The sequence below is a fragment of the Coregonus clupeaformis genome, chromosome 20, assembly GCF_020615455.1.
Source record: "Coregonus clupeaformis isolate EN_2021a chromosome 20, ASM2061545v1, whole genome shotgun sequence".
NCBI classification, from domain to species: Eukaryota; Metazoa; Chordata; class Actinopteri; order Salmoniformes; family Salmonidae; genus Coregonus; species Coregonus clupeaformis.
The window spans coordinates 21,356,045-21,380,491 of record NC_059211.1 but is presented as its reverse complement, the minus strand read 5'-3'; the positions used below and the strand labels follow the sequence as shown (position 1 = coordinate 21,380,491).

Sequence of the window (24,447 nt, the reverse complement as noted above, 5' to 3'; positions counted from 1 at the left end):
ATGTTGTAGAGCATGAACCTGCAGGATCGGGTCACCGCCTTGATGTTAGCGGAGAACGACAGGGTGTTGTCCAGGGTCACGCCAAGGCTCTTCGCACTCTGGGAGGAGGACATAGCGGAGTTGTCAACCGTGATGGCGAGATCATGGAACGGGCAGTCCTTCCCCGGGAGGAAGAGCAGCTCCGTCTTGCCAGGGTTCAGCTTGAGGTGGTGATCCGTCATCCATACTGATATGTCTGCCAGACATGCAGAGATGCAATTCGCCACCTGGTTATCAGAAGGGGGAAAGGAGAAGATTAGTTGTGTATCGTCAGCGTAGCAATGATAGGAGAGGCCATGTGAGGAAATGACACAGCCAAGTGACTTGGTGTATAGGGAGAATAGGAGAGGGCCTAGAACTGAGCCCTGGGGGACACCAGTGGTGAGAGCACGTGGTGCGGAGACAGCTTCTCGCCACGCCACTTGGTAGGAGCGACCGGTCAGGTAGGACGCAATCCAGGAGTGAGCCGCGCCGGAGATGCCCAGCTCGGAGAGGGTGGAGAGGAGGGTCTGATGGTTCACAGTATCAAAGGCAGCAGACAGGTCTAGAAGGACAAGAGCAGAGGAGAGAGAGTTAGCTTTAGCAGTGCGCAGAGCCTCCGTGACACAGAGAAGAGCAGTCTCAGTTGAATGACCAGTCCTGAAACCTGACTGGTTTGGATCAAGAAGGTCATTCTGAGAGAGATAGCAAGAGAGTTGGCTAAAGATGGCACGCTCAATAGTTTTGGAAAGAAAAGAAAGAAGGGATACTGGTCTGTAGTTGTTGACATCAGTGGGATCAAGTCTTGGTTTTTTGAGAAGGGGTGCAACTCTCGCTCTCTTGAAGACGGAAGGGACATAGCCAGCGGTCAAGGATGAGTTGATCAGCGAGGTGAGGTAGGGGAGAAGGTCACCGGAGATGGTCTGGAGAAGAGAGGAGGGGATGGGGTCAAGCGGGCAGGTTGTTGGGCGGCCTGCAGTCACAAGTCGCAGGATTTTATCTGGAGAGAGAGGGGAGAAAGAAGTCAAAGCATAGGGTAGGGCAGTGTGAGCAGGACCAGCAGTGTCATTAGACTTAACAAACGAGGATCGGATGTCGTCAACCTTCTTTTCAAAGTGGTTGACGAAGTCATCCACAGAGAGATAGGAGGAGGGGGGGGGGGGAGGATTCAGCAGGGAGGAGAATGTGGCAAAGAGCTTCCTAGGGTTAGAGGCAGATGCTTGGAATTTAGAGTGGTAGAAAGTGGCCTTAGCCTTAGCTTTAGCAGTAAGCTAAGGGTCATTGTCCAGCTGGTAGGTTAACCCCTGTCCCAGTCTCAAATCTCTGGGAGACTGAAACAGGTTCCCCTCAAGGATTTCCCTGTATTTAGCTCCATCAATCATTCCTTCAAATCTGACCAGTTTCCCAGTCCCTGCCAATGAAAAACATCCCCACAGCATGATGCTGCCACAACAATGGTTCACTGTGGGGATGGTGCTCTCGGGGTGATGAGAGGTGTTGGGTTTGCACCAGACATACCGTTTTCCTTGATAGCCAAAAAGCTCAATTATAGTCTCATCTGACCAGAGTACCTTCTTCCATATGTTTGGGGAGTCTCCCACATGGCTTTTGGCGAACACTTTTCTGTAAAGGTCAGCTCTGTGGAGTGTACGGCTTAAAGTGGTCCTATGTACAGATACTCCAATCTCCGCTGTGGAGCTTTGCAGCTCCTTCAGGGTTATCTTTGGTCTCTTTGTTGCCTCTCTGATATATGCCCTCCTTGCCTGGTCCTTAAGTTTTGGTGGGCGGCCCTCTCTTGGAAGGTTCTGTACTTTTCCACAACTTTGTCCCTGACCGGTTTGGAGAGCTCCTTGGTCTTCATGGTGCTGCTTGCTTGGTGGTGTGCCTTGCTTAGTGGTGTTGCAGACTCTGGGGCCTTTCAGAACAGGTGTATATTTACTGAGATCATGTGACAGATCATGTGACACTTAGATTGCACACAGGTGGACTTAATTTAACTAATTATGTGACTTCTGAAGGTAATTGGTTGCACCAGATCTTATTTAGGGGCTCATAGTTCTTTTTTTCATTTCACTTCACCAATTTTGACTATTTTGTGTATGTCCATTACATGATTGTAATGGAACAAAATAGGAAAAACGCCAAGAGGATGAATACTTTTGCAATGCACTGTAGACAGGTGTGTGCCTTTCCAAATCATGTCCAATCAATTGCATTTACCACAGGTGGACTCCAATCAAGTTGTAAAAACAAGGATGATCAATGGAAACAGGATGCACCTGAGATCAATTTCGAGTATCATAACAAACGGTCTGAATACTTATGTCAGTAAGGTATTTCTGTCTTTTATTTTTAATAAATTTCCAAACATTTCTAAAAACCTGTTTTCGCTTTGTCATTATGGGGTATTGTTTGTAGATTGTTGAGGAAAAACATTTATTTAATCAATTTTAGAATAAAGCTGTAACGTAACAAAATGTGGAAAAAGTCAAGGGATCTGAATACTTTCCAAAGGCACTGTATGTACCAAATTTCATGACTAGGTCAAATGGAATTAGGGGCGTGACCATTCAGAATTTGCATTTTCAATCACTTGTTACAGCGCCACCATCTGGCCAATCAGTATAAAAAAAAAAATCTGATCTCTATGGCAAGACGCATCATTCACCAAATCGGGCCAGTGCTGTCTGAGATATTGCGTGTGACAAAAGAACGTACGAACATCCTTAAGGACGGACAGGGAGACAGGTCTACAGTCCCCTCCCCGATTTCATCTTGGGGGACAATAAAGATGAATTATGGTCCTGAGCACCAAATCATGAAATACTTTGCCCAATAGACCCTTTTCCAGTACACGACACACTGACATCATGCACAGATGAGCACAACTCTTGGTGGCAGTAAGAAAGCCTTCGCCATCTGCGACATTCAACATAGCCCATACGTTGTTATTACTTCTAAACAAAATAACGTTTTGGGGTTCTCGTACACTTACAATGATGTTTTGATTCTTGCTTGAACAGTTGCTAAGAACGTATTTGGCTGTGATCTTTGCAAAATAACTATTTTGGATGCAGCTGTTGTTAGCTAGAATGTTAACGCTCATTCATATAGGCTGTAGCAAAAGCTAGCCAAAGAGCCATTTTACTGGTTGAAGTTGAAGTATTTTTTTATGTATAATTGTCACGATCGTTGATGAACGGGTCAGTCCAAGGCGCAGCGTGATATGCATACACGTTTATTTAAAGGGATAAACAACCGACAAAACAACAAAATGAACCGTGAAGTCCAAGGCAGCACAACACAACATACCTTAACTGGAACAAGATCCCACAACCCACTAGTGCCAATAGGCTGCCTAAGTATGGTTCCCAATCAGAGACAACGAGTGACAGCTGCCTCTGATTGGGAACCACACCGGCCAAGATAGATATAGACATAATAGAACACCAACATAGAAATACACAATATAGAACATACTCAACATATAAGAGTCCCCAGAGTCAGGGCGTGACAATAATGCAGTTGATTTGCGATGACACAAACATTATATTAAGCAGGACATTCATAAGAGCCTTAAAATCCAATTAAATTCCAAAAGTAGTGTGAAAATCCCTCATAAGCGACATGTAAATAGAGGCTTTTTTTGCTGGTGTTCTATAAGAACTCCCCTTGTTCTGCCACCAACTTGTGCGCATCGCCCTCATGCGCAATGTTTGCCAACACAGAAAGCTATTAACTATTAACAGGTTTTCAGACCACCAACAGAGGGCAGTAACAGTTTACCTTCCGATGTATGGGGCATGAACATGGGACTGTTGCAAACTGTCAGACAGGAGAGACATTTGGGAATAACACCTAAAATGTTTGAAAATACTAGATAAGGCTTTTAAAGCATGTAAGCATGATATATCTATGGAAATGTAGAAGATTATATGTCTCAAAGTCCTGATAATGCTTGAGAACTGGCTTGATTAGACTATAGCTGATATCAAATCAACATCAAATTAAAGTTTATTGGTCGCGTACACAGATTTGCAGATGTTATCGCAGGTGCAGCTAAATGCTTTTGTTTCTAGCTTTAACAGTGCAGTAATACCTATCAAAACAAAAAAACTATACACACATGGAAACATTCTGAGAATATAATGTAAAAAATAACACCCCAAAAAATAAAATACTGCAAAGTTGGCTAGAAACAGGTTAACCGTGTCTGAAGAACACTGTCTGATTGTGTTCTCTGCACAGCCCCCTTTATTGGGCAAACATGAGGTAGTCCTACACTGTTGAGCTTTATCAAGAACTACATTACTGTAGGGCAGTGGTTCCAAACCTTTTTCGGTTACTGTGCCACCAAGTTAATTTTGCTCTTCCCGGAGTAACCCTGAAGTACCCACTCATGTGCATTTACCAGTAGGACTATGATCTCATGAGTGGATAGGCCAAGTACCCCCAGGGGTCCTTGTACCCCTGGTTGGGAACCACTGTTGTAGGGTACCTGTATTCCTACTAAAGAGAGTTGTTAACGTTGTTATTGTTCCATGTCCGGTTCGCTCCGGCTGTTGTTATAATTGTTTAATTATTTGAGCAGCAGTCATCGACTAGCAAAGTTGATACATTGTATCATTTCACCTCACCTGTGAGAGTGAAGGAGAAATTCAGCAACTCTTGGAGGACAGTGGAAGTTGATAACAGTTGATAAAACCAATGCATTTTGGGCCTTTGTCTTCACTATTCACCAGCGGTTTACAGGTGAAAAAGTAAGGAGGCTCTTAAACCTGATGTGATTGGTAAATTAGTTGTGAAAATCTGATCAATAAGAGGCCATTTGAAAAATATGAAAGTCTCTTTCAAAAGGAGGTGAGAAGAGGACGGAGAAGAGGTTGCAAGGAGTCGAGCAAAATCAATTGAGATTCTCCCCCTCTATCCTCCAAGAGTTTCTGGATTCACTGAAGAACGAGGTAGCGACCGCTTAATTGCACCTCACCTGTGAGAACCATAAGCACGGGCAAGTCTGATTAGGCAGACTTTACAATGCAGAAAACCTTCAAAAGTTATGATATACTGTATTACCAGAGCTAGGCCTAAATGTTTTCCCCTTCTACTTGCAGGCTGCTAGATATTTGTTTGATAACAAACAGCCTAGTCCAGTCATGTTTAGCTGGCTAACAAGCTGGTTACTTGACCAGCATTATGGTTTAAGATGGCAGTTGGAGAAAGGAAAGGAAAGGGCTCCTGGATACTGTATTTGTTACATTAACATTTTTAAAGAATTAGATACGTTATGTATTTGTTACATTCAGGTGCCACAAAAAGGGACTAAGGAAAATTACAATTGGCTCAGAACAGGGCAGCACGGCTGGCCCTTAAAGGTACACGGGGCGCTAACGTTAATGACATGCATGTCAATCTCTCATGGCTCAAAGTGGAGGAGAGATTGACTTCATCACTACTTGTTTTTGTAAGAAGTGTTGACAAGCTGAATGTACCGAGCTGTCTGTTTAAACTACTAGCACACAGCTCGGACACCCATGCATACCCCACAACACATGCCGCCAGAGGTCTCTTCACAATCCCCAAATCCAGAACAGACATTAAGATAAAAGATAAAACAGTACATCATATAACATTAGTACACCACTACATATCTACAATACAAAATGTAAAATACCACCATTCAACAATATTACAATGTTCGTGTGTGTAGCTAGCGTGTGCTAGCGCTTGTGTGTCTGTACCTGTATATGTGTCTCTTCACAGTCCCCGCTGATCCATAAGGTGGATTTTTACCTGTTTTTTAAACATCTCTGGAGACCTTCTCCCATTCCTCACTTCCCTCATCAACTCATCCCTGACCACTGGCTGCGTCCCCTCGGACTTCAAAACGGCCCGAGTCGCTCCCCTCCTCAAGAAACCAACACTTGACTCATCTGATGTCAAAAATATTTGACATCTGATGTCAAAATTTCTTTTCATTCCAAAACACTTGAGCGTGCTGTCTCTGATCAACTTTCTCGTTATCTCTCTCAGAACGATCTTCTTGACCCTAACCAGTCAGGCTTCAAGACGGGTCACTCAACCGAGACTGCTCTTCTCTGTGTCATCGAGGCTCTCTGCACTGCCAAAGCTGACTCTCTCTGCTATGTTGTCATCCTCCTAGATCTATCCACTGCCTTCAACACCGTGAACCATCAGATCCTCCTCTCAACCCTCTCAGGGCTGGGTGGCTCAAAGACCTCTCCATCACGGCTGAAAACTACACTGTGTCGTCCTCCCAGAGTGCAAAGAACCTTGGTGTGACCCTGGACAACACCCTGTCGTTCTCTGCAAACATCAAAGCAGTGACTCGCTCCTGCAGGTTCATGTTCTACAACATTCGTAGAGTACGACCCTACCTCACACAGGAAGCGGCCCAGGTCCTAATCCAGGCAATTGTCCTCTCCCGTCTGGACTACTGCAACTCGCTGTTGGCTGGGCTCCCCGCTTGTACCATCAAACCCCTACAACTTACCTAGAACGTCGCAGCCCGCCTGGTTTTCAACCTTCCCAAGTTCTCTCATGTCACCCTGCTCCTCCACACGCTCCACTGGCTTCCAGTCAAAGCTTGCATCCACTACAAGACCATGGTGTTTGCCTATGGAACAGTAAGAGGAACTGCCCATCCATACCTTCAGACTATGCTGAAACCCTACACCCCAACCCGAGCACTCCATTCTGCCACCTCTGGTCCCTTGCGGGAGAGCAGCTTTTTAATGTTTCACTATTTGTATTTTTCTGAAATTCACTGAGGAGGATGGTCCTCCCCTTCCTCCTCTGAGGAGCCTCCACTGTATAACTACAACCAGTTAGCAAGTCTGACATTTCTGTGTTTCCTAGTTCCAATTAGTATGTGAACATTTTATAGTGACATTTTGGTCATTTTGTACTTACTGAAGTTTTCTCAGTGGTCATTCACAATGTACTGATGCTATGCACATATTGACCAATGACAGGGGCAGTATTTTACGAAAAATATTTGTCTCATCATGTGCTCTTTAAACACTATGGGAAGCATGTATCAATGTGGTAAATATGTCAATAAGCTCAACTTGGTTTTGATTTGATTTCTCTGCCATGATATAATGATTACCTGTTGATTGTTATGTGTTGTCACTGCTCTGCTACACTCCCTCTGCAAGGTAATGCTTATCAATGTCAGTTAGAAAATGATTTACAGCTATTTGGATTATTTGTTATTCATTTGTATTTTCTATGAAGAACAGATTGTTGTTGTCCCCCCCCCCCCTTATGAGTCCTTTATTTTGATATTAATTTATTTCCTTTCATGTTACTGTAAAATCTATATATTTTTTTTTAAATAACCGAACACTTGTAAAAAGGCATAATTTCTAAAACGTATTGATTGCCATGAAAAAAATATACGTATCTAATTCTTCAAAAACGGTAATGTAACAAATACAGTATCCAGGAGCCCTTTCCTTTCCTTTCTCCAACTGCCATCTTAAACCATAATGCTGGTCATGTTACCAGCTTGTTAGCCAGCTAAACATGACTGGACTAGGCTGTTTGTTATCAAACAAATATCTAGCAGCCTGCAAGTAGAAGGGGAAAAATGTAGTCCTAGCTCCGGTAATACAGTATATCATAACTTTTGAATGGTTTTCTGCATTGTAAAGTCTGCCTAATCAGACTTGGCCGTGCTCATAGTTCTCACAGGTGAGGTGCAATTAAGCGGTCGTTACCTCGTTCTTCAGTAAAGAGGAAATTCAGCAACTGTTGGAGGACAGCAGGGGAGAATCTCAATTGGTTTTGCTCGACTCCTTGCAACCTCTTCTCCGTCCTCTCCTCTCCTCCTTTTGTAAGAGACTTTCATATTTTTCAAATGGCCTCCGATTGATCAGATTTTCAGAACCCATTTACCAATCACATCATGTTTAAGAGCCTCCTTACTTTTTCACCTGTAAACCCCTGGTGAAGAGTGAAGACAAAGGCCCAAAATGCATTGGTTTTATCAACTGTTATCAACTTCCACTGTCCTCCAAGAGTTGCTGAATTTCTCCGTCACTCTCACAGGTGAGGTGAAATGATACAATGTCTCAACTTTGCTGGCGATGTGTGCTGCTAAAATAATTAAACAATTATAACAACAGCCGGAGCGAACCGGACATGAAACAAGAACAACGTTAACAACTCTGATTAGTAGGAATACAGGTACCCTACAACAGTGGTTCCCAACCAGGGGTACAAGGACCCCTGGGGGTACTTGGCCTATCGCAGGGGTTATTTGAGAAGACTCATGAGACCATAAGCCTACTGGTAAAATGCAAGAGGGGGTACTAAAGGGTTACTCCGGGAAGAGCAAAATTAAGTTGGTGGCACAGTAACCGAAAAAGGTTGGGAACCACTGCCCTACAGTAATGTAGTTCTTGATAAAGCTCAACAGAGTAGGACTACCTTATGTTTGCCCAATAAAGGGGGCTGTGCAGAGAACACAATCAGACAGTGTTGTTCAGACACGGTCGCCTGTTTCTAGACAACTTTGCAGTATTTTTTTTTTTGAGGTGTTATTTAATCAGCTATAGTCTAATCAAGCCAGTTCTCAAGCCTTCTCAGGACTTTGGGACATATAATCTTCTACATTTCCATAGATATAACATGCTTACATGCTTTAAAAGCCTTATCTAGTATTTTCAAACATTTTAGGTGTTATTCCCAAATGTCTGACAGTTTGCAACAGTCCCATGCTCATGCCCCATACATCATAAGGTAATCTGTTACTGCCCTCTGTTGGTGGTCTGAAAACCTGTTAATAGATGTTTGCAAACATTGTCGCACAAGTTGGTGGCAGAACAAGGGGAGTTCTTATAGAACGCCAGCAAAAAAAGCCTCTATTTACATGTTGCTTATGAGTGCATTTCACACTACTTTTGGAATATAATTGGATTTTAAGGCTCGTATGAATGTCCTGCTTAATATAATGTTTGTGTCATCGCAAATCAACTGCATTATACATAAAAAAATACTTCAACTTCAACCAGTAAAATTGCTCTTTGGCTAGCTTTTGCTACAGCCTATATCAATGAGCGTTAGCATTCTAGCTAACAACAGCTGCATCCAAAATAGTTATTTTGCAAAGATCACAGCCAAATACGTTCTTAGCAACTGTTCAAGCAAGAATCAAAACATCATTGTAAGTGTATGAGAACCCCAAAAAGTGATTTTGTTTAGAAGTAATAACAACGTATGGGCTATGTTGAATGGGCGCAGATGGCGAAGGCTTTCTTACTGCCGCAAAGAGTTGCACTCATCTGTGCGTGATGTCAGTTTGTCGTGTACTGGAAAAGGGTCTATTGGGCAAAGTATTTCATGATTTGGTGCTCAGGACCATAATTCATCTTTATTGACCCCCAAGATGAAATCGGGGAGGGGACTGTAGACCTGTCTCCGTGTCCATCCTTAAGTATATTCGTACGTTCTTTTGTCACACGCAATATCTCTAGCAGCACTGGCCCGATTTGGTGAATGATGCGTCTTGCCATAGAGATCAGAAACAATTTTTTAAATACTGATTGGCCAGATGGTGGCGCTATAACAAGTGATTGAAAATGCAAATTCTGAACGGTCATGCCCCTAATTCCATTTGACCTAATGTCATGAAATTCGGTGCATATAGTGCCTTTGGAAAGTATTCAGACCCCTTGACCTTTTCCACATTTTGTTATGTTACAGCTTTTTTCAAAAAACAATTTTTTCCTCAGCAATCTACAAACAATTCCCCCAAATGACAAAACGAAAACAGGTTTTTAGAAATGTTTGCAAATGTATTAAAAATAAAAAACAGAAATACCTTACTGACATAAGTATTCAGACCATTTGCAGAAAATATCTGCAGCATTGAAGTTCCCCAAGAACACAGTGTCCTCCATCATTCTTAAAAGGAAGAAGTTTGGAACCACCAATACTCTTCCTAGAGCAGGCCGCCCGGCCAAACTGAGCAATCGGGGGAGAAGGGCCTTGGTCAGGGAGGTGACCAAGAACCCGATGATCATTCTGACAGAGCTCTAGAGTTCCTCTGTGGAGATGGGAGAACCTTCCAGAAGGACAACCATCTTTGCAGCACTCCACCAATCAGGCAGTTTTTTGGTAGAGTGGCCAGACGGAGCCACTCCTCAGTAAAAGTTACAAGACAGCCCGCTTGGAGTTTGCCAAAAGCAACCTAAAGACTCTCAGACCATGAGAAAGAAGATTATCTGGTCTGAATGCCAAGCGTCATGTCTGGAGGAAACCTGGCACCATCCCTACGGTGAAGCATGGTGGTGGCAGCACCATGCTGTGGGGATGATTTTCAGCGGCAGGGACTGGGAGACTAGTCAGGATCGAGGCAAAGATGAACGGAGCAAAGTACAGAGAGATCCTTGATGAAAATCTGCTCCAGAGCGCTCAGGTCCTCAGACTTGGGCGAAGGTTCACCTTCCAACAGGACAAAGACCCTAAGCACACAGCCAAGACAATGCATGAGTGGCTTCGGGACGTCTCTGAATGTCCTTGAGTGGCCCAGCCACGGCCCGGACTTGAACCCGATCGAACAGAGACCTGAAAATAGCTGTGCAGCAATGCTCCCCATCCAACCTGACAGAGCTTGAGAGGATCTGCAGTGAAGAATGGGAGAAATTCTCCAAATACAGGTGTGCCAAGCTATATTTCCATTTTGTTTTGCATTAGTGACAATTTCTAAAAACCTGTTTTTGCATTGCCCTTTTGGGGTATTGTGTGTAGATTGATGTGGAAGAAAAACAATTTAATCAATTTCAAAATAAGGCTGTAACACAACAAAATGTGGGAAAAGTCAAGGGGTCTGAATACTTTTTGAATGCATTGTAGGTCCCTCTCCTCACAAGGAACAATTTTGCCTCAGGCACCCATAAGGTCCACAATTATGAATTTTCTGCCATTTAGAATTTTGTGAAAAACAATGCTGCTCCTCTGGCACTGAATGACCGATCTGCACGAAACTTGATATTTGGCATCTATTGACAAAGGTCTCTCAACACACTATTTTTCAGACTAGTACTTAAAACAACATGGCCAATAAATATTCACGTGGGCGTTGTCTAGTCCTGGATTAAGAATCACTTTCAATTGAGATTATCCATTAACAATGCTTTTAAATCCAGGAGTAGGTTTAATCTGGGTCCCGCAATCTGTCCCTAAAAGTAAAAACGGGGCTAACACGTTATAACAGAATATATGATTAACATGAACTGTATTGGGGGACTTTTCCTGCAGTCAATCGTCCTCTAGTGGCCTCATGGGTGGAATGTTATTAATATTTCTCATAATGTAATAATTAATAAACCTTTGTTTTTGTTATATTTCAGTCTTCTGTGATGTGATGTATATAAAGTCTAATTTTGGGATGCAAACTCAAAATTGAATACATTCCAACTCTGTATCTGACATGGTACAGGTGCCTTCTTTTTAAGCCCATAACCATGTGTGGGAAGTTTATACTTTTGTTTCTAAGTAGATTTGTTTAAGACTACAAAGAAACACTCCGTGTGACCCTGATTTAGCCCACTGCAGTAAAAGGTTAATTAATCAAGATCATGTTTTGATAATATAAAGGCAAGTATGTTCATTTAATATTCTGTTTGCTTTGAAGGAAAAATGACCACACAACCACATTAGTCTTTGAGATGGTCCTTTATTCATTGGGCCATAAACAACATTTTGCATCACTGACATTCTCCATACCTGGTGCCGACGAAGGTGGCGGCCTCGCGACTAGCTCTTAGGAAACTTTGCAATATGTATATATGTATATATTCTTAAATTCCATTCCTTACTTAAATTTGTGTGTATTGGGAAATTGTTAGATATTACTTGTTAGATATTACTGCACTGTCGGAGCTAGAATATAAGCATTTCGCTACACCCGCAATAACATCTGCTAAACACGTGTATGTGACAAATAACATTTGATTTGATTTGATTTAGACTCATGAGACCCAATAAATTATTTTTTAGATGTCTTTGCTACAGCAGCTCTAGAAGCACAAGCACCAACAGCAGCCGATACACCAAACAGGCCAGGAGCAAATAACAAATCCTTCATGAAGTCATCTGCCTGCAAGGAATAAGACAAGCAGAAAGCAAATTAATATGGAGTGCATCTCCTCAAGCAAAGCACTAATTAGAAAATTATCTTAATTATACTGTTATGGCTACCTGTTTGGACTCTGATTCGCCATAACGGAGGAAAGTTACAAAATGCTCGCAGTTGCTTCCAAGGAGGTCATATTCTATTGTGTGGCCTCTCATTTTGTCCACCTCCTTTATAATGACGTCAGCCCTCCTTGGTTTGTACTTACCATCCAAGTAGTTGTTGATTCTGTAAGTATTCCTTGCTGCCACATCCTTTAACATCTCTATTAAAATCGTGCCTTTACTGGAAAGGCTGGGGGAGCTAACACTGCAGAAAGCTACTCTTGAAGGGCCATCTACAAAACATGAAGAAATAAAAAAAAGTGAGTGTGTGTGTGTGTGTGTACACATGTAAGTGTAATTGTGTGATTTGATGATGAGAGAAATAAAGAGGCAGACAGATCTCAGCAGATACTGTATCTGACTGAATAAGTTCAAAAAGTTCTTACTCTATCAACCATGTTCAGATATCAGTTTTACTGTGCTGTTAACATTTGACTTCAGATGACGTTTACACTCTCCCCCAATTCTGGAATTGGAATATAGGCTACCACAAATACATTTCCAGAAAAACATAATACCTGGAGTTACCAAATGGATGACCACTCCATTTCCAATGTACAGAGCCCAGTGTTTGTATGCACCTCTGTTCATCTCAATCATGTCACCAATCTCCATCTAAGAATAACGTGGGTAAGAAGAAATGTAATTATGTAACACCCCCCCCACACACACACACAGTCCTGTTTTACTAAGATATTTTCTCTCACCCCTAACCCTAAACCTAACCCTAATTCTAACTCTAAACCCCCTCGAAATAGCCTTTTTCCTTGTGGGGACTGGTAAAATGTCCCCAGCTTGGTCAAATGTTTGTTGTGTTCTGGTCCCCACAAGTATAATTAAACATGACCACACACACACACATTTGATGGTACTGTTGATTAATAGTAATTACTATTATTCGAAGATCAGCAACAGTACTTACTGTGGTAGGACTCCTGGTTTGCATGTGAATGTCTCACTGTTGACTGTGCCTTATGAAAAAAACCTAGTCCTTAGATTACAAGATCAAATCCTACATCCTGTTATTCAATTTACATCCTGTTATTCAATGTAACTCTTTGAGACCCAAGTGTTTTTGCAACTAGCTCTATCTCTATCTTATAATGTTTGTTTCTCAATAAAATGTTTTTTTACATAATCACTACTTACATTTACGTCATTTAGCAGACGCTCTTATCCAGAGCGACTTACAGTTAGTGAGTGCAAGTTTTTTTAATTTTTATACTGGCCCCCCGTGGGAAACGAACCCACAACCCTGGCGTTGCACACGTCATGCTCTACCAACTGAGCTACATACCTGCCAGCCATTCCCTCCCCTACCCTGGGCCAATTGTGCGCCGCCCCATGGGTCTCCCGGTCATGGCCGGCTACGACAGAGCCTGGATTCGTACCAGGATCTCTAGTGGCACAGCTAGCACTGCGATGCAGTGCCTTAGACCGCTGCGCCACTCGAGAGTGGTGTTTCCTTCAGAAAGGAAACACCACGTAGAAATATGTTTAACCATTTATTAAAGAATGAATAGTGTGGTGTATTGAGAAATGTATTATGTGTTAATGAGTTTAGATTTTAAATGGTTACAAATAGCCAATGGGATTTGTATGCAGGGGTTGAGTTATTTGAATTAACAAATGACAATGGGGTTTCCGTTCTTGCACTGAAGTGATTGGATTACGTGATGCAAGGGCGGTGAAAGTTCAATGATGTATTGGAGAGTTGGGCTGAAGACACTGTAGAGAGTGGTCGACTGGAATGTGTTAAGGAGAACATGAAATACATCAGTTCTGGTTATTATAAGTACGCTTCGGAGTCTTCAGTAAAAGAACCCAGCATCTTAGGATGCAACAGCAAGTCTTGGCGACATAGGCTCTGCTCCTTCAGGTTAGCTCACTGCAGAAAGCATTGTTTAGATATGATCAAATAGACCAGCTAAAGTCATCCTACCATTACAAGACTGTATACTATAGACCAGCTAAAGTCAGGCTCTGTCGCAGCCGGCCGCGACCGGGAGACTCATGGTCAGCGCACAATTGGCCCAGCGTTGTCCAGGGTAGGGGAGGGAATGGCCGGCAGGGATGTAGCTCAGTTGATAGAGCATGGCGTTTGCAACGCCAGGGTTGTGGGTTCGATTCCCACGGGGGACCAGTATGAAAAACAAAAAAAACTAAAAAAAGATTTTAAAAAATAATTAAAAAATAATTAAAAAAAGAACAAATATGTATTCACTAACTGTAAGTCGCTCTGGATAAGAGCGTCTGCTAAATGACTAAAATGTAAATATATGTCATCCTGCCATTATAAAACTGTATACTATAGACCAGCTAAAGTCATCCTGCCATTATAAGACAGTATACTATAGACCAGCTAAAGTCATCCTACCATTACAAGACAGTATACTCTGAGTGAATATTAACCATGTGCAGTATGACCTGTGCAGCGTATGTCTTATATTTCTCTTTTGACGCTCCGCAGGATTCCCTCGCAAGATAAGCTGTTATCTTGGCATATGGGAATATTCTACATATCTTACTAGCAACAGTAAGCAGTACGAACCCAGCCGCCCTGGAGACACACTGAAACTAAATGAGTAATCATCTGGTGGGTCTACATTAAAATATCTCCTTATCTAGCAAGCAACCTTAAGCAATAACAAAGCCAACCACCTGTAGCTATATGCAATGTACTTTAAACCAAGTAGCCAGCAAAGTCGGCAACATGTAGGCTATTGACCATGTCTGACGCCATCATAGCGAACTTAATGAGGCATGATACTAGCAGGTAACCTCATCGTGTTTAGGAGTCTTCAATAGACCAGCGAATGACATTGTACCATTACATGGTTGTCTACCATGCCTATGTGTGAATGCTAACTATGTAGGTTCAATGTTAGCTAGCTAGCTAACATTAGGCTATAACTAGCAATGCAAATGACTTTCTATTACATCACAAATCATATACAGTGGGGAGAACAAGTATTTGATACACTGCCGACTTTGCAGGTTTTCCTACTTACAAAGCATGTAGAGGTCTGTAATTTTTAATATAGGTACACTTCAACTGTGAGAGACGGAATCTAAAACAAAAATCCGGAAAATCACATTGTATGATTTTGAAGTAATTAATTAGCATTTTATTGCATGACATAAGTATTTCATACATCAGAAAAGCAGAACTTAATATTTGGTACAGAAACCTTTGTTTGCAATTACAGAGATCATACGTTTCCTGTAGGTCTTGACCAGGTTTGCACACACTGCAGCAGGGATTTTGGCCCATTCCTCCATACAGACCTACTCCAGAACCTTCAGGTTTCGGGGCTGTCGCTGGGCAATACGGACTTTCAGCTCCCTCCAAAGATTTTCTATTGGGTTCAGGTCTGGAGACTGGCTAGGCCACTCCAGGACCTTGAGATGCTTCTTACGGAGCCACTCCTTAGTTGCCCTGGCTGTGTGTTTCGGGTCGTTGTCATGCTGGAAGACCCAGCCACGACCCATCTTCAATGCTCTTACTGAGGGAAGGAGGTTGTTGGTCAAGATCTCGCGATACATGGCCCCATCCATCTTCCCCTCAATACGGTGCAGTCGTCCTGTCCCCTTTGCAGAAAAGTATCCCCAAAGAATGATGTTTCCACCTCCATGCTTCACGGTTGGGATGGTGTTCTTGGGGTTGTACTCATCCTTCTTCTTCCTCCAAACACGGCGAGTGGAGTTTAGACCAAAAAGCTCTATTTTTGTCTCATCAGACCACATGACCTTCTCCCATTTCTCCTCTGGATCATCCAGATGGTCATTGGCAAACTTCAGACGGGCCTGGACATGCGCTGGCTTGAGCAGGGGGACCTTGCGTGCGCTGCAGGATTTTAGTCCATGACGGCGTAGTGTGTTACTAATGGTTTTCTTTGAGACTGTGGTCCCAGCTCTCTTCAGGTCATTGACCAGGTCCTGCAGTGTAGTTCTGGGCTGATCCCTCACCTTCCTCATGATCATTGATGCCCCACGAGGTGAGATCTTGCATGGAGCCCCAGACCGAGGGTGATTGACTGTCATCTTGAACTTCTTCCATTTTCTAATAATTGCGCCAACAGTTGTTGCCTTCTCACCAAGCTGCTTGCCTATTGTCCTGTAGCCCATCCCAGCCTTGTGCAGGTCTACAATTTTATCCCTGATTTATAAAATTTATAAAAACCTGGTTTTGAACTGTCATTTTTGGGTATTGTGTGTAGATTGATGTGGATAAAAAACAATTTAATCAATTTCAGAATAAGGCTGTAACACAACAAAATGTGGGAAAAGTCAAGGGGTCTGAATACTTTCTGAATGCCTTGTAGGTCCTTCTCCTCACAAGGAACAATTTTGCCTCTGGCACTCATAAGGTCCACAATGGTGAATGTTCTGCCATTTAGAATTTTGTGAAAAACACTTAAAATGCTGCTCCTCTGGCACTGAATGACCGATCTGCATGAAACTTTTTTGATATGTAGCATCTATGGACAAAGGTCTCTCAACACACTATTTTCCAGATTAGTACTTAAAACAACATGGCCGCTATTGACCAATAAACATTCACATGGGCGTTGTCTAGTCCTGGATTAAGAATCCCTTTCAATTGAGATTATCCATTAACAATGCTTTTAAATTCAGGAGTAGGTTTAAACTGGGTCCCGCAATCTGTCTCTAAAAGTAAAAACGGGGCTAATACGTTATAACAGAATATATGATTAACATGAACTGTATGGGAGGACTTTTCCTACAGTCAATCTAGTGGCCTCATGGGTGGAATGTTATGAATATTTTTCATAATGTAATAATTATTCTCCAAAAAATTTTTACATTCGATGTCAAACGGTTTTGTTATATTTCAGTCTTCTGTGATGTATATAAAGTCTAATTTCGGGATGCAAACTCAAAATTGAATACATTTCAACTCTATATCTGATATGGTACAGGTGTCTTCTTTTTTAAAGCCCATAACCATGTGTGTGAAGTTTATACTTTTAAGTAGATTTGTTTAAGACTACCAAGAAACACTCCGTGTGACCCTGATTTAGCCCACTGCAGTAAAAAGTTTATCAAGATCTTGTTTTGATAATATAAAGGCAAATATCTTCATTTAATATTCTGTTTGCTTTGAAAGAAAAATGACCACACAACCACATTGGTCTTTGAGATGGTCCTTTATTCATTAGACTATAAAGAACATTTTGCATCACTGACATTCTCCATGGACTCATGAGAGACCCAATAACTTATTTACAAAGTTTAATTCCTAAACCAATAAATACAGCACCCAGTACACCAAGCAGGCTTGCAGAACCAGTGACAACATTATTCATGAAGTCATCTGCCTATAAGGAAAAAGACAAGCAGAAAACTAATTAATATGGAGTGCATCTCCCCAAGTAAAGCACTAATTAGGAAATTGTCTAAATTATACTGTCATGGCTACCTGTTTGGACTCTAATTCGCCATAACGGAGGAAAGTTACAAAATGCTCGCAGTTGCTTCCAAGGAGGTCATATTCTATTGTGAGACCTCTCATTTTGTCCACCTTCTCCATAATGACGTCAGTCGTCCTTGGTTTGTACTTGTCATCCAAGTAGTTGTTGATTCCGTAAGTATCCCCTGCTGCCACATCCTTTAACGTATCTATTGTAATCGTGCCTTTACAGGAAGAACTGGATGAGCTTGCACATAATAAACCTGATGTTGAATGTCCATCTACAAAACAGGAGGAAAGAAAAAGGTGAGTGTGTGTGTGTGTGTGTGTGTGTGTGTGTGTGTGTGTGTACACATGTAAGTGTAATTGTGTGTTTTGATGAGAGAAATAAAGAGGCAGACAGAACTCAGCAGATACTGTATCTGACTGAATAAGTTCAAAAGGTTCTTACTCTACCAACCATGTTCAGATATCAGTTATACTGTGCTGTTAACATTTGACTTCAGATGATGTTTACACTCTCCCCCAATTCTAGAATTGAAATATAGGCTACCACAAATACATTTCCAGAAAATATAATACCTGGAGTTACCAAATGGATGACCTCTCCATTTCCAATAGCCTTCGAAATAGCCTTTTTCCTTGTGGGGACTGGTAAAATGTCCCCAGCTTGGTCAAATGTTTGTTGTGTTCTGGTCCCCACAAGTATAATTAAACATGACCACACACACACATTTGATGGTACTGTTGATTAATAGTAATTACTATTATTCAAAGATCAGCAACAGTACTTACTGTGGTAGGACTCCTGGTTTGCATGTGAATGTCTCACTGTTGATTGTGCCTTGTGAAAAAAACCTAGACCTTAGATTAGAAGATCCAAAACCTACATCCTGTTATTCAATTTACATCCTGTTATTCAATGTAACTCTTTGAGACCCAAGTGTTTTTGCAACTAGCTCTATCTCTATCTTATAATGTTTGTTTCTCAATAAAATGTTTTTTACATAATCACTACTTACATTTACGTCATTTAGCAGACGCTCTTATCCAGAGCGACTTACAGTTAGTGAGTGCAAGTTTTTTTTTTTTATACTGGCCCCCCGTGGGAAACAAACCCACAACCCTGGCGTTGCAAACGCCATGCTCTACCAACTGAGCTACATCCCTGCCGGCCATTCCCTCCCCTACCCTGGGCCAATTGTGCGCCGCCCCATGGGTCTCCCGGTCACGGCCGGCTACGACAGAGCCTGGATTCGTACCAGGATCTCTAGTGGCACAGCTAGCACTGCGATGCAGTGCCTTAGACCGCTGCGCCACTCTGGAGTGGTAGGAAACACCATGTAGAAATATGTTTAACCATTTATTAAAGAATGAATAGTGTGGTGTATTGAGAAATGTATTATGTGTTAATGAGTTTAGATTTTAAATGGTTACAAATAGCCAATGGGATTTGTATGCAGGGGTTGAGTTATTTGAATTAACAAATGACAATGGGGTTTCCGTTCTTGCACTGAAGTGATTGGATTACGTGATGCAAGGGCGGTGAAAGTTCAATGATGTATTGGAGAGTTGGGCTGAAGACACTGTAGAGAGTGGTGGACTGGAATGTGTTAAGGAGAACATGAAATACATCAGTTCTGGTTATTATAAGTACGCTTCGGAGTCTTCAGTAAAAGAACCCAGCATCTTAGGATGCAACAGCAAGTCTTGGCGACATAGGCTCTGCTCCTTCAGGGTAGCTCACTGCAGAAAGCATTGTTTAGATATGATCAAATAGACCAGCTAAAGTCATCCTACCATTACAAGACAGTATACTCTGAGTGAATATTAACCATGTGCAGTATGACCTGTGCAACGTATGTCTTATATTTCTCTTTTGACGCTCCGCAGGATTCCCTCGCAAGATAAGCTGTTATCTTGGCATATGGGAATATTCTACATATCTTACTAGCAACAGTAAGCAGTACGAACCCAGCCGCCCTGGAGACACACTGAAACTAAATGAGTAATCATCTGGTGGGTCTACATTAAAATATCTCCTTATCTAGCAAGCAACCTTAAGCAATAACACAGCCAACCACCTGTAGCTATATGTAATGTACTTTATATCAAGTAGCCAGCAAAGTTGGCAACATGTAGGCTATTGACCATGGCTGACGCCATCATAGCGAACTTAATGAGGCATGATACTAGCAGGTAACCTCATCGTGTTTAGGAGTCTTCAATAGACCAGCGAATGACATTGTACCATTACATGGTTGTCTACCATGCCTATGTGTGAATGCTAACTATGTAGGTTCAATGTTAGCTAGCTAGCTAACATTAGGCTATAACTAGCAATGCAAATGGATTTCTATTACATCACAAATCATATACAGTGGGGAGAACAAGTATTTGATACACTGCCGACTTTGCAGGTTTTCCTACTTACAAAGCATGTAGAGGTCTGTAATTTTTAATATAGGTACACTTCAACTGTGAGAGACGGAATCTAAAACAAAAATCCGGAAAATCACATTGTATGATTTTGAAGTAATTAATTAGCATTTTATTGCATGACATAAGTATTTCATACATCAGAAAAGCAGAACTTAATATTTGGTACAGAAACCTTTGTTTGCAATTACAGAGATCATACGTTTCCTGTAGGTCTTGACCAGGTTTGCACACACTGCAGCAGGGATTTTGGCCCATTCCTCCATACAGACCTTCTCCAGAACCTTCAGGTTTCGGGGCTGTCGCTGGGCAATACGGACTTTCAGCTCCCTCCAAAGATTTTCTATTGGGTTCAGGTCTGGAGACTGGCTAGGCCACTCCAGGACCTTGAGATGCTTCTTACGGAGCCACTCCTTAGTTGCCCTGGCTGTGTGTTTCGGTCGTTGTCATGCTGGAAGACCCAGCCACGACCCATCTTCAATGCTCTTACTGAGGGAAGGAGGTTGTTGGTCAAGATCTCGCGATACATGGCCCCATCCATCTTCCCCTCAATACGGTGCAGTCGTCCTGTCCCCTTTGCAGAAAAGTATCCCCAAAGAATGATGTTTCCACCTCCATGCTTCACGGTTGGGATGGTGTTCTTGGGGTTGTACTCATCCTTCTTCTTCCTCCAAACACGGCGAGTGGAGTTTAGACCAAAAAGCTCTATTTTTGTCTCATCAGACCACATGACCTTCTCCCATTCCTCCTCTGGATCATCCAGATGGTCATTGGCAAACTTCAGACGGGCCTGGACATGCGCTGGCTTGAGCAGGGGGACCTTGCGTGCGCTGCAGGATTTTAGTCCATGACGGCGTAATGTGTTACTAATGGTTTTCTTTGAGACTGTGGTCCCAGCTCTCTTCAGGTCATTGACCAGGTCCTGCAGTGTAGTTCTGGGCTGATCCCTCACCTTCCTCATGATCATTGATGCCCCACGAGGTGAGATCTTGCATGGAGCCCCAGACCGAGGGTGATTGACTGTCATCTTGAACTTCTTCCATTTTCTAATAATTGCGCCAACAGTTGTTGCCTTCTCACCAAGCTGCTTGCCTATTGTCCTGTAGCCCATCCCAGCCTTGTGCAGGTCTACAATTTTATCCCTGATTTATAAAATTTATAAAAACCTGGTTTTGAACTGTCATTTTGGGGTATTGTGTGTAGATTGATGTGGATAAAAAACAATTTAATCAATTTCAGAATAAGGCTGTAACACAACAAAATGTGGGAAAAGTCAAGGGGTCTGAATACTTTCTGAATGCCTTGTAGGTCCCTCTCCTCACAAGGAACAATTTTGCCTCTGGCACTCATAAGGTCCACAATGGTGAATGTTCTGCCATTTAGAATTTTGTGAAAAACACTTAAAATGCTGCTCCTCTGGCACTGAATGACCGATCTGCATGAAACTTGATATGTAGCATCTATGGACAAAGGTCTCTCAACACACTATTTTCCAGATTAGTACTTAAAACAACATGGCCGCTATTGACCAATAAACATTCACATGGGCGTTGTCTAGTCCTGGATTAAGAATCCCTTTCAATTGAGATTATCCATTAACAATGCTTTTAAATTCAGGAGTAGGTTTAAACTGGGTCCCGCAATCTGTCTCTAAAAGTAAAAACGGGGCTAATACGTTATAACAGAATATATGATTAACATGAACTGTATTGGGGGACTTTTCATACAGCCAATCGCCCTCTAGTGGCCTCATGGGTGGAATGTTATTAATATTTTTCATAATGTAATAATACACTATTTTTATTTTAACAGCCGAAAATCCAGTGTTTCGATGTCAAACAGTTTGTTATGTTTCAGTCTTCTGTGATGTATATAAAGTGTAATATTGGGATGCAAACTCAAAATGTAATACATTTCAACTCTATATCTGACATGGTACAGGTGTCTTCTTCTTAAGCCCATAACCATGTGTGTGAAGTTTATACTTTTGTTTCTAAGTAGATTTGTTTAAGACTACCAAGAAACACTCCGTGTGACCCTGATTTAGCCCACTGCAGTAAAAGGTTAATCAAGATCATGTTTTGATAATATAAAGGCAAGTACCTTCATTTAATATTCTATTTGCTTTGAAGGAAAAATGACCACACAACCACATTGGTCTTTGAGATGGTCCTTTATTCATTGGGCTATAAACAACATTTTGCATCACTGACATTCTCCATACCTGGCGCCGACGAATATGGCGGCATCGCGACTAGCTCTTAGGAAACTTTGCAATATGTATATATGTATATATTCTTAAATTCCATTCCTTACTTAGATTTGTGTGTATTGGGAAATTGTTAGATATTCCTTGTTAGATATTACTGCACTGTCGGAGCTAGAATACAAGCATTTCGCTACACCCGCAACAACATCTGCTAAACACGTGTATGTGACAAATAACATTTGATTTGATTTAGACTCATGAGACCCAATAAATTATTTACTATGTTTGATTGCTACAGCAGCAGCAGACCCAATATATTATTTATCATGTTTGGTTGCTCTAGCAGCAGCAGTAGCACCACCTACTAAAACAGCCGATACAACCAGTGTTGCATCTAACACACGCTTTATGAAGTCATCTGCCTGCAAGGAAAAAGACAAGCAGAAAGCAAATTAATATGGAGTGCATCTCCTCAAGCAAAGCATCAATTAGAAAATTATCTTGATTATACTGTCATGGCTACCTGTTTGGACTCTGATTCGCCATAACGGAGGAAAGTTACAAAATGCTCGCAGTTGTGTCCAAGGAGTTCATATTCTATTGTGCGACCTCTCATTTTGTTCACCTCCTCCATAATGACCTCAGTCGTCCTTGGTTTGTACTTGTCATCCAAGTAGTTGTTGACTCCGTAAGTATTCCCTGCTGCCACACCCTTTAACGTATCTATTGTAATCGTGCCTTTACCGGAAAGACTGCTGCTGGATGAGCTAACACTGCAGAAAGCTACTTTTGATGGGCCATCTACAAAACAGGAAGAAATAAAAAAGTGAGTGTGTGTGAGTGTGTGTGTGTGTGTGTGTACACATGTAAGTGTAATTGTGTGTTGTGATGAGAGAAATAAAGAGGCAGACAGAACTCAGCAGATACTGTATCTGACTGAATAAGTTCAAAAAGTTCTTACTCTATCAACCATGTTCAGATATCAGTTATACTATGCTGTTAACATTTGACTTCAGATGATGTTTACACTCTCCTCCAATTCTGGAATTGGAATATAGGCTACCACAAATACATTTCCAGAAAAATATCATACCTGGAGTTACCAAATGGATGACCTCTCCATTTCCAATGTACAGAGCCCAGTGGTTGTATGCACCTTTGTTTATCTCAATCATGTCACCAATCTCCATCTAAGAATAAGGTGGGTACGAAGACATTTAATTACGTAACACACACACACACACTCACACACAGACACAAGCATAGTTAAACATGTCCACACACACACATTTGATGATACTGTTGATTAATAATAATTAGCATTATTCAAAGATCAGCAACAGTACTTACTGTGGTAGGACTCCTGGTTTGCATGTGAATGTCTCACTGTTGATTGTGTCTACAGAGTTGCTACCATTCAGAAAAAAACATCACCCTTAAGAGTACAATGTCCAAAACTAACATCCTGTTATTCAATGTAACTCTTTGAGACCCAAGCGTTTTTGCAACTAGCTCTACCTCTGGCTTAGAATGTTTGTTTCTCGATTTAAAAAAATTCTACATAATCACTACTTCAGAAAGGAAATGTGTTTAACCACTTATTAAGGAATGAATAATGCAAGTCTTGGCGACATAGGCTCTGCTCCTTCAGGGTAGCTCACTGCAGAAAGCGTTGTTTAGATATGATCAAATAGACCAGCTAAAGTCATCCTACCATTACAAGACAGTATACTATAGACCAGCTAATGTCATCCTACCATTACAAGACTGTATACTATAGACCAGCTAAAGTCATCCTACCATTACAAGACTGTATACTATAGACCAGCTAAAGTCATCCTACCATTACAAGACTGTATACTATAGACCAGCTAATGTCATCCTACCATTACAAGACAGTATACTATAGACCAACTAAAGTCATCCTACCATTACAAGACTGTATACTATAGACCAGCTAATGTCATCCTACCATTACAAGACTGTATACTATAGACCAGCTAAAGTCATCCTACCATTACAAGACTGTATACTATAGACCAGCTAAAGTCATCCTACCATTACAAGACTGTATACTATA

General features: G+C 41.7%; 1 protein-coding gene and 2 long non-coding RNA genes across 3 annotated transcripts; all 3 read right to left on the bottom strand.

Moving 5' to 3' along the window:
* Positions 1–11,705: 11,705 nt before the first annotated feature.
* On the bottom strand, positions 11,706–13,289 carry LOC121534100. The gene is made up of 4 exons (XR_005994539.2): positions 13,208–13,289; positions 12,804–12,900; positions 12,390–12,518; positions 11,706–12,145 (listed from the first exon to the last, which is right to left on the bottom strand). It is a non-coding gene; the product is annotated as an uncharacterized LOC121534100 (long non-coding RNA).
* A 4,169-nt stretch (positions 13,290–17,458) lies between these two features.
* On the bottom strand, positions 17,459–18,559 carry LOC121534102. Its single transcript, XR_005994541.1, has 3 exons — positions 18,515–18,559; positions 17,729–18,000; positions 17,459–17,627 (listed from the first exon to the last, which is right to left on the bottom strand). It is a non-coding gene; the product is annotated as an uncharacterized LOC121534102 (long non-coding RNA).
* Positions 18,560–22,312: 3,753 nt separating this feature from the next.
* On the bottom strand, positions 22,313–23,926 carry LOC121534096 (phospholipase A and acyltransferase 4-like). The gene is made up of 4 exons (XM_041840563.2): positions 23,718–23,926; positions 23,461–23,557; positions 22,891–23,168; positions 22,313–22,789 (listed from the first exon to the last, which is right to left on the bottom strand). Exons 1-4 carry the CDS (start codon positions 23,739–23,741, stop codon positions 22,685–22,687), a joined length of 504 nt encoding a protein of 167 aa, XP_041696497.1. The 5' UTR covers positions 23,742–23,926; the 3' UTR covers positions 22,313–22,684.
* Positions 23,927–24,447: the final 521 nt, after the last annotated feature.

Coding starts and splice junctions, on each gene's coding strand:
- LOC121534096 (XM_041840563.2), bottom strand. CDS start 23,741: ATGCAAACCAGGAGTCCTACCACA. Junction 23,558..23,717: donor AAACCAGGAGTCCTACCACA/GTAAGTACTGTT, acceptor CCTTATTCTTAG/ATGGAGATTGGTGACATGAT. Junction 22,790..22,890: donor GCGAATCAGAGTCCAAACAG/GTAGCCATGACA, acceptor TTTTCCTTGCAG/GCAGATGACTTCATAAAGCG.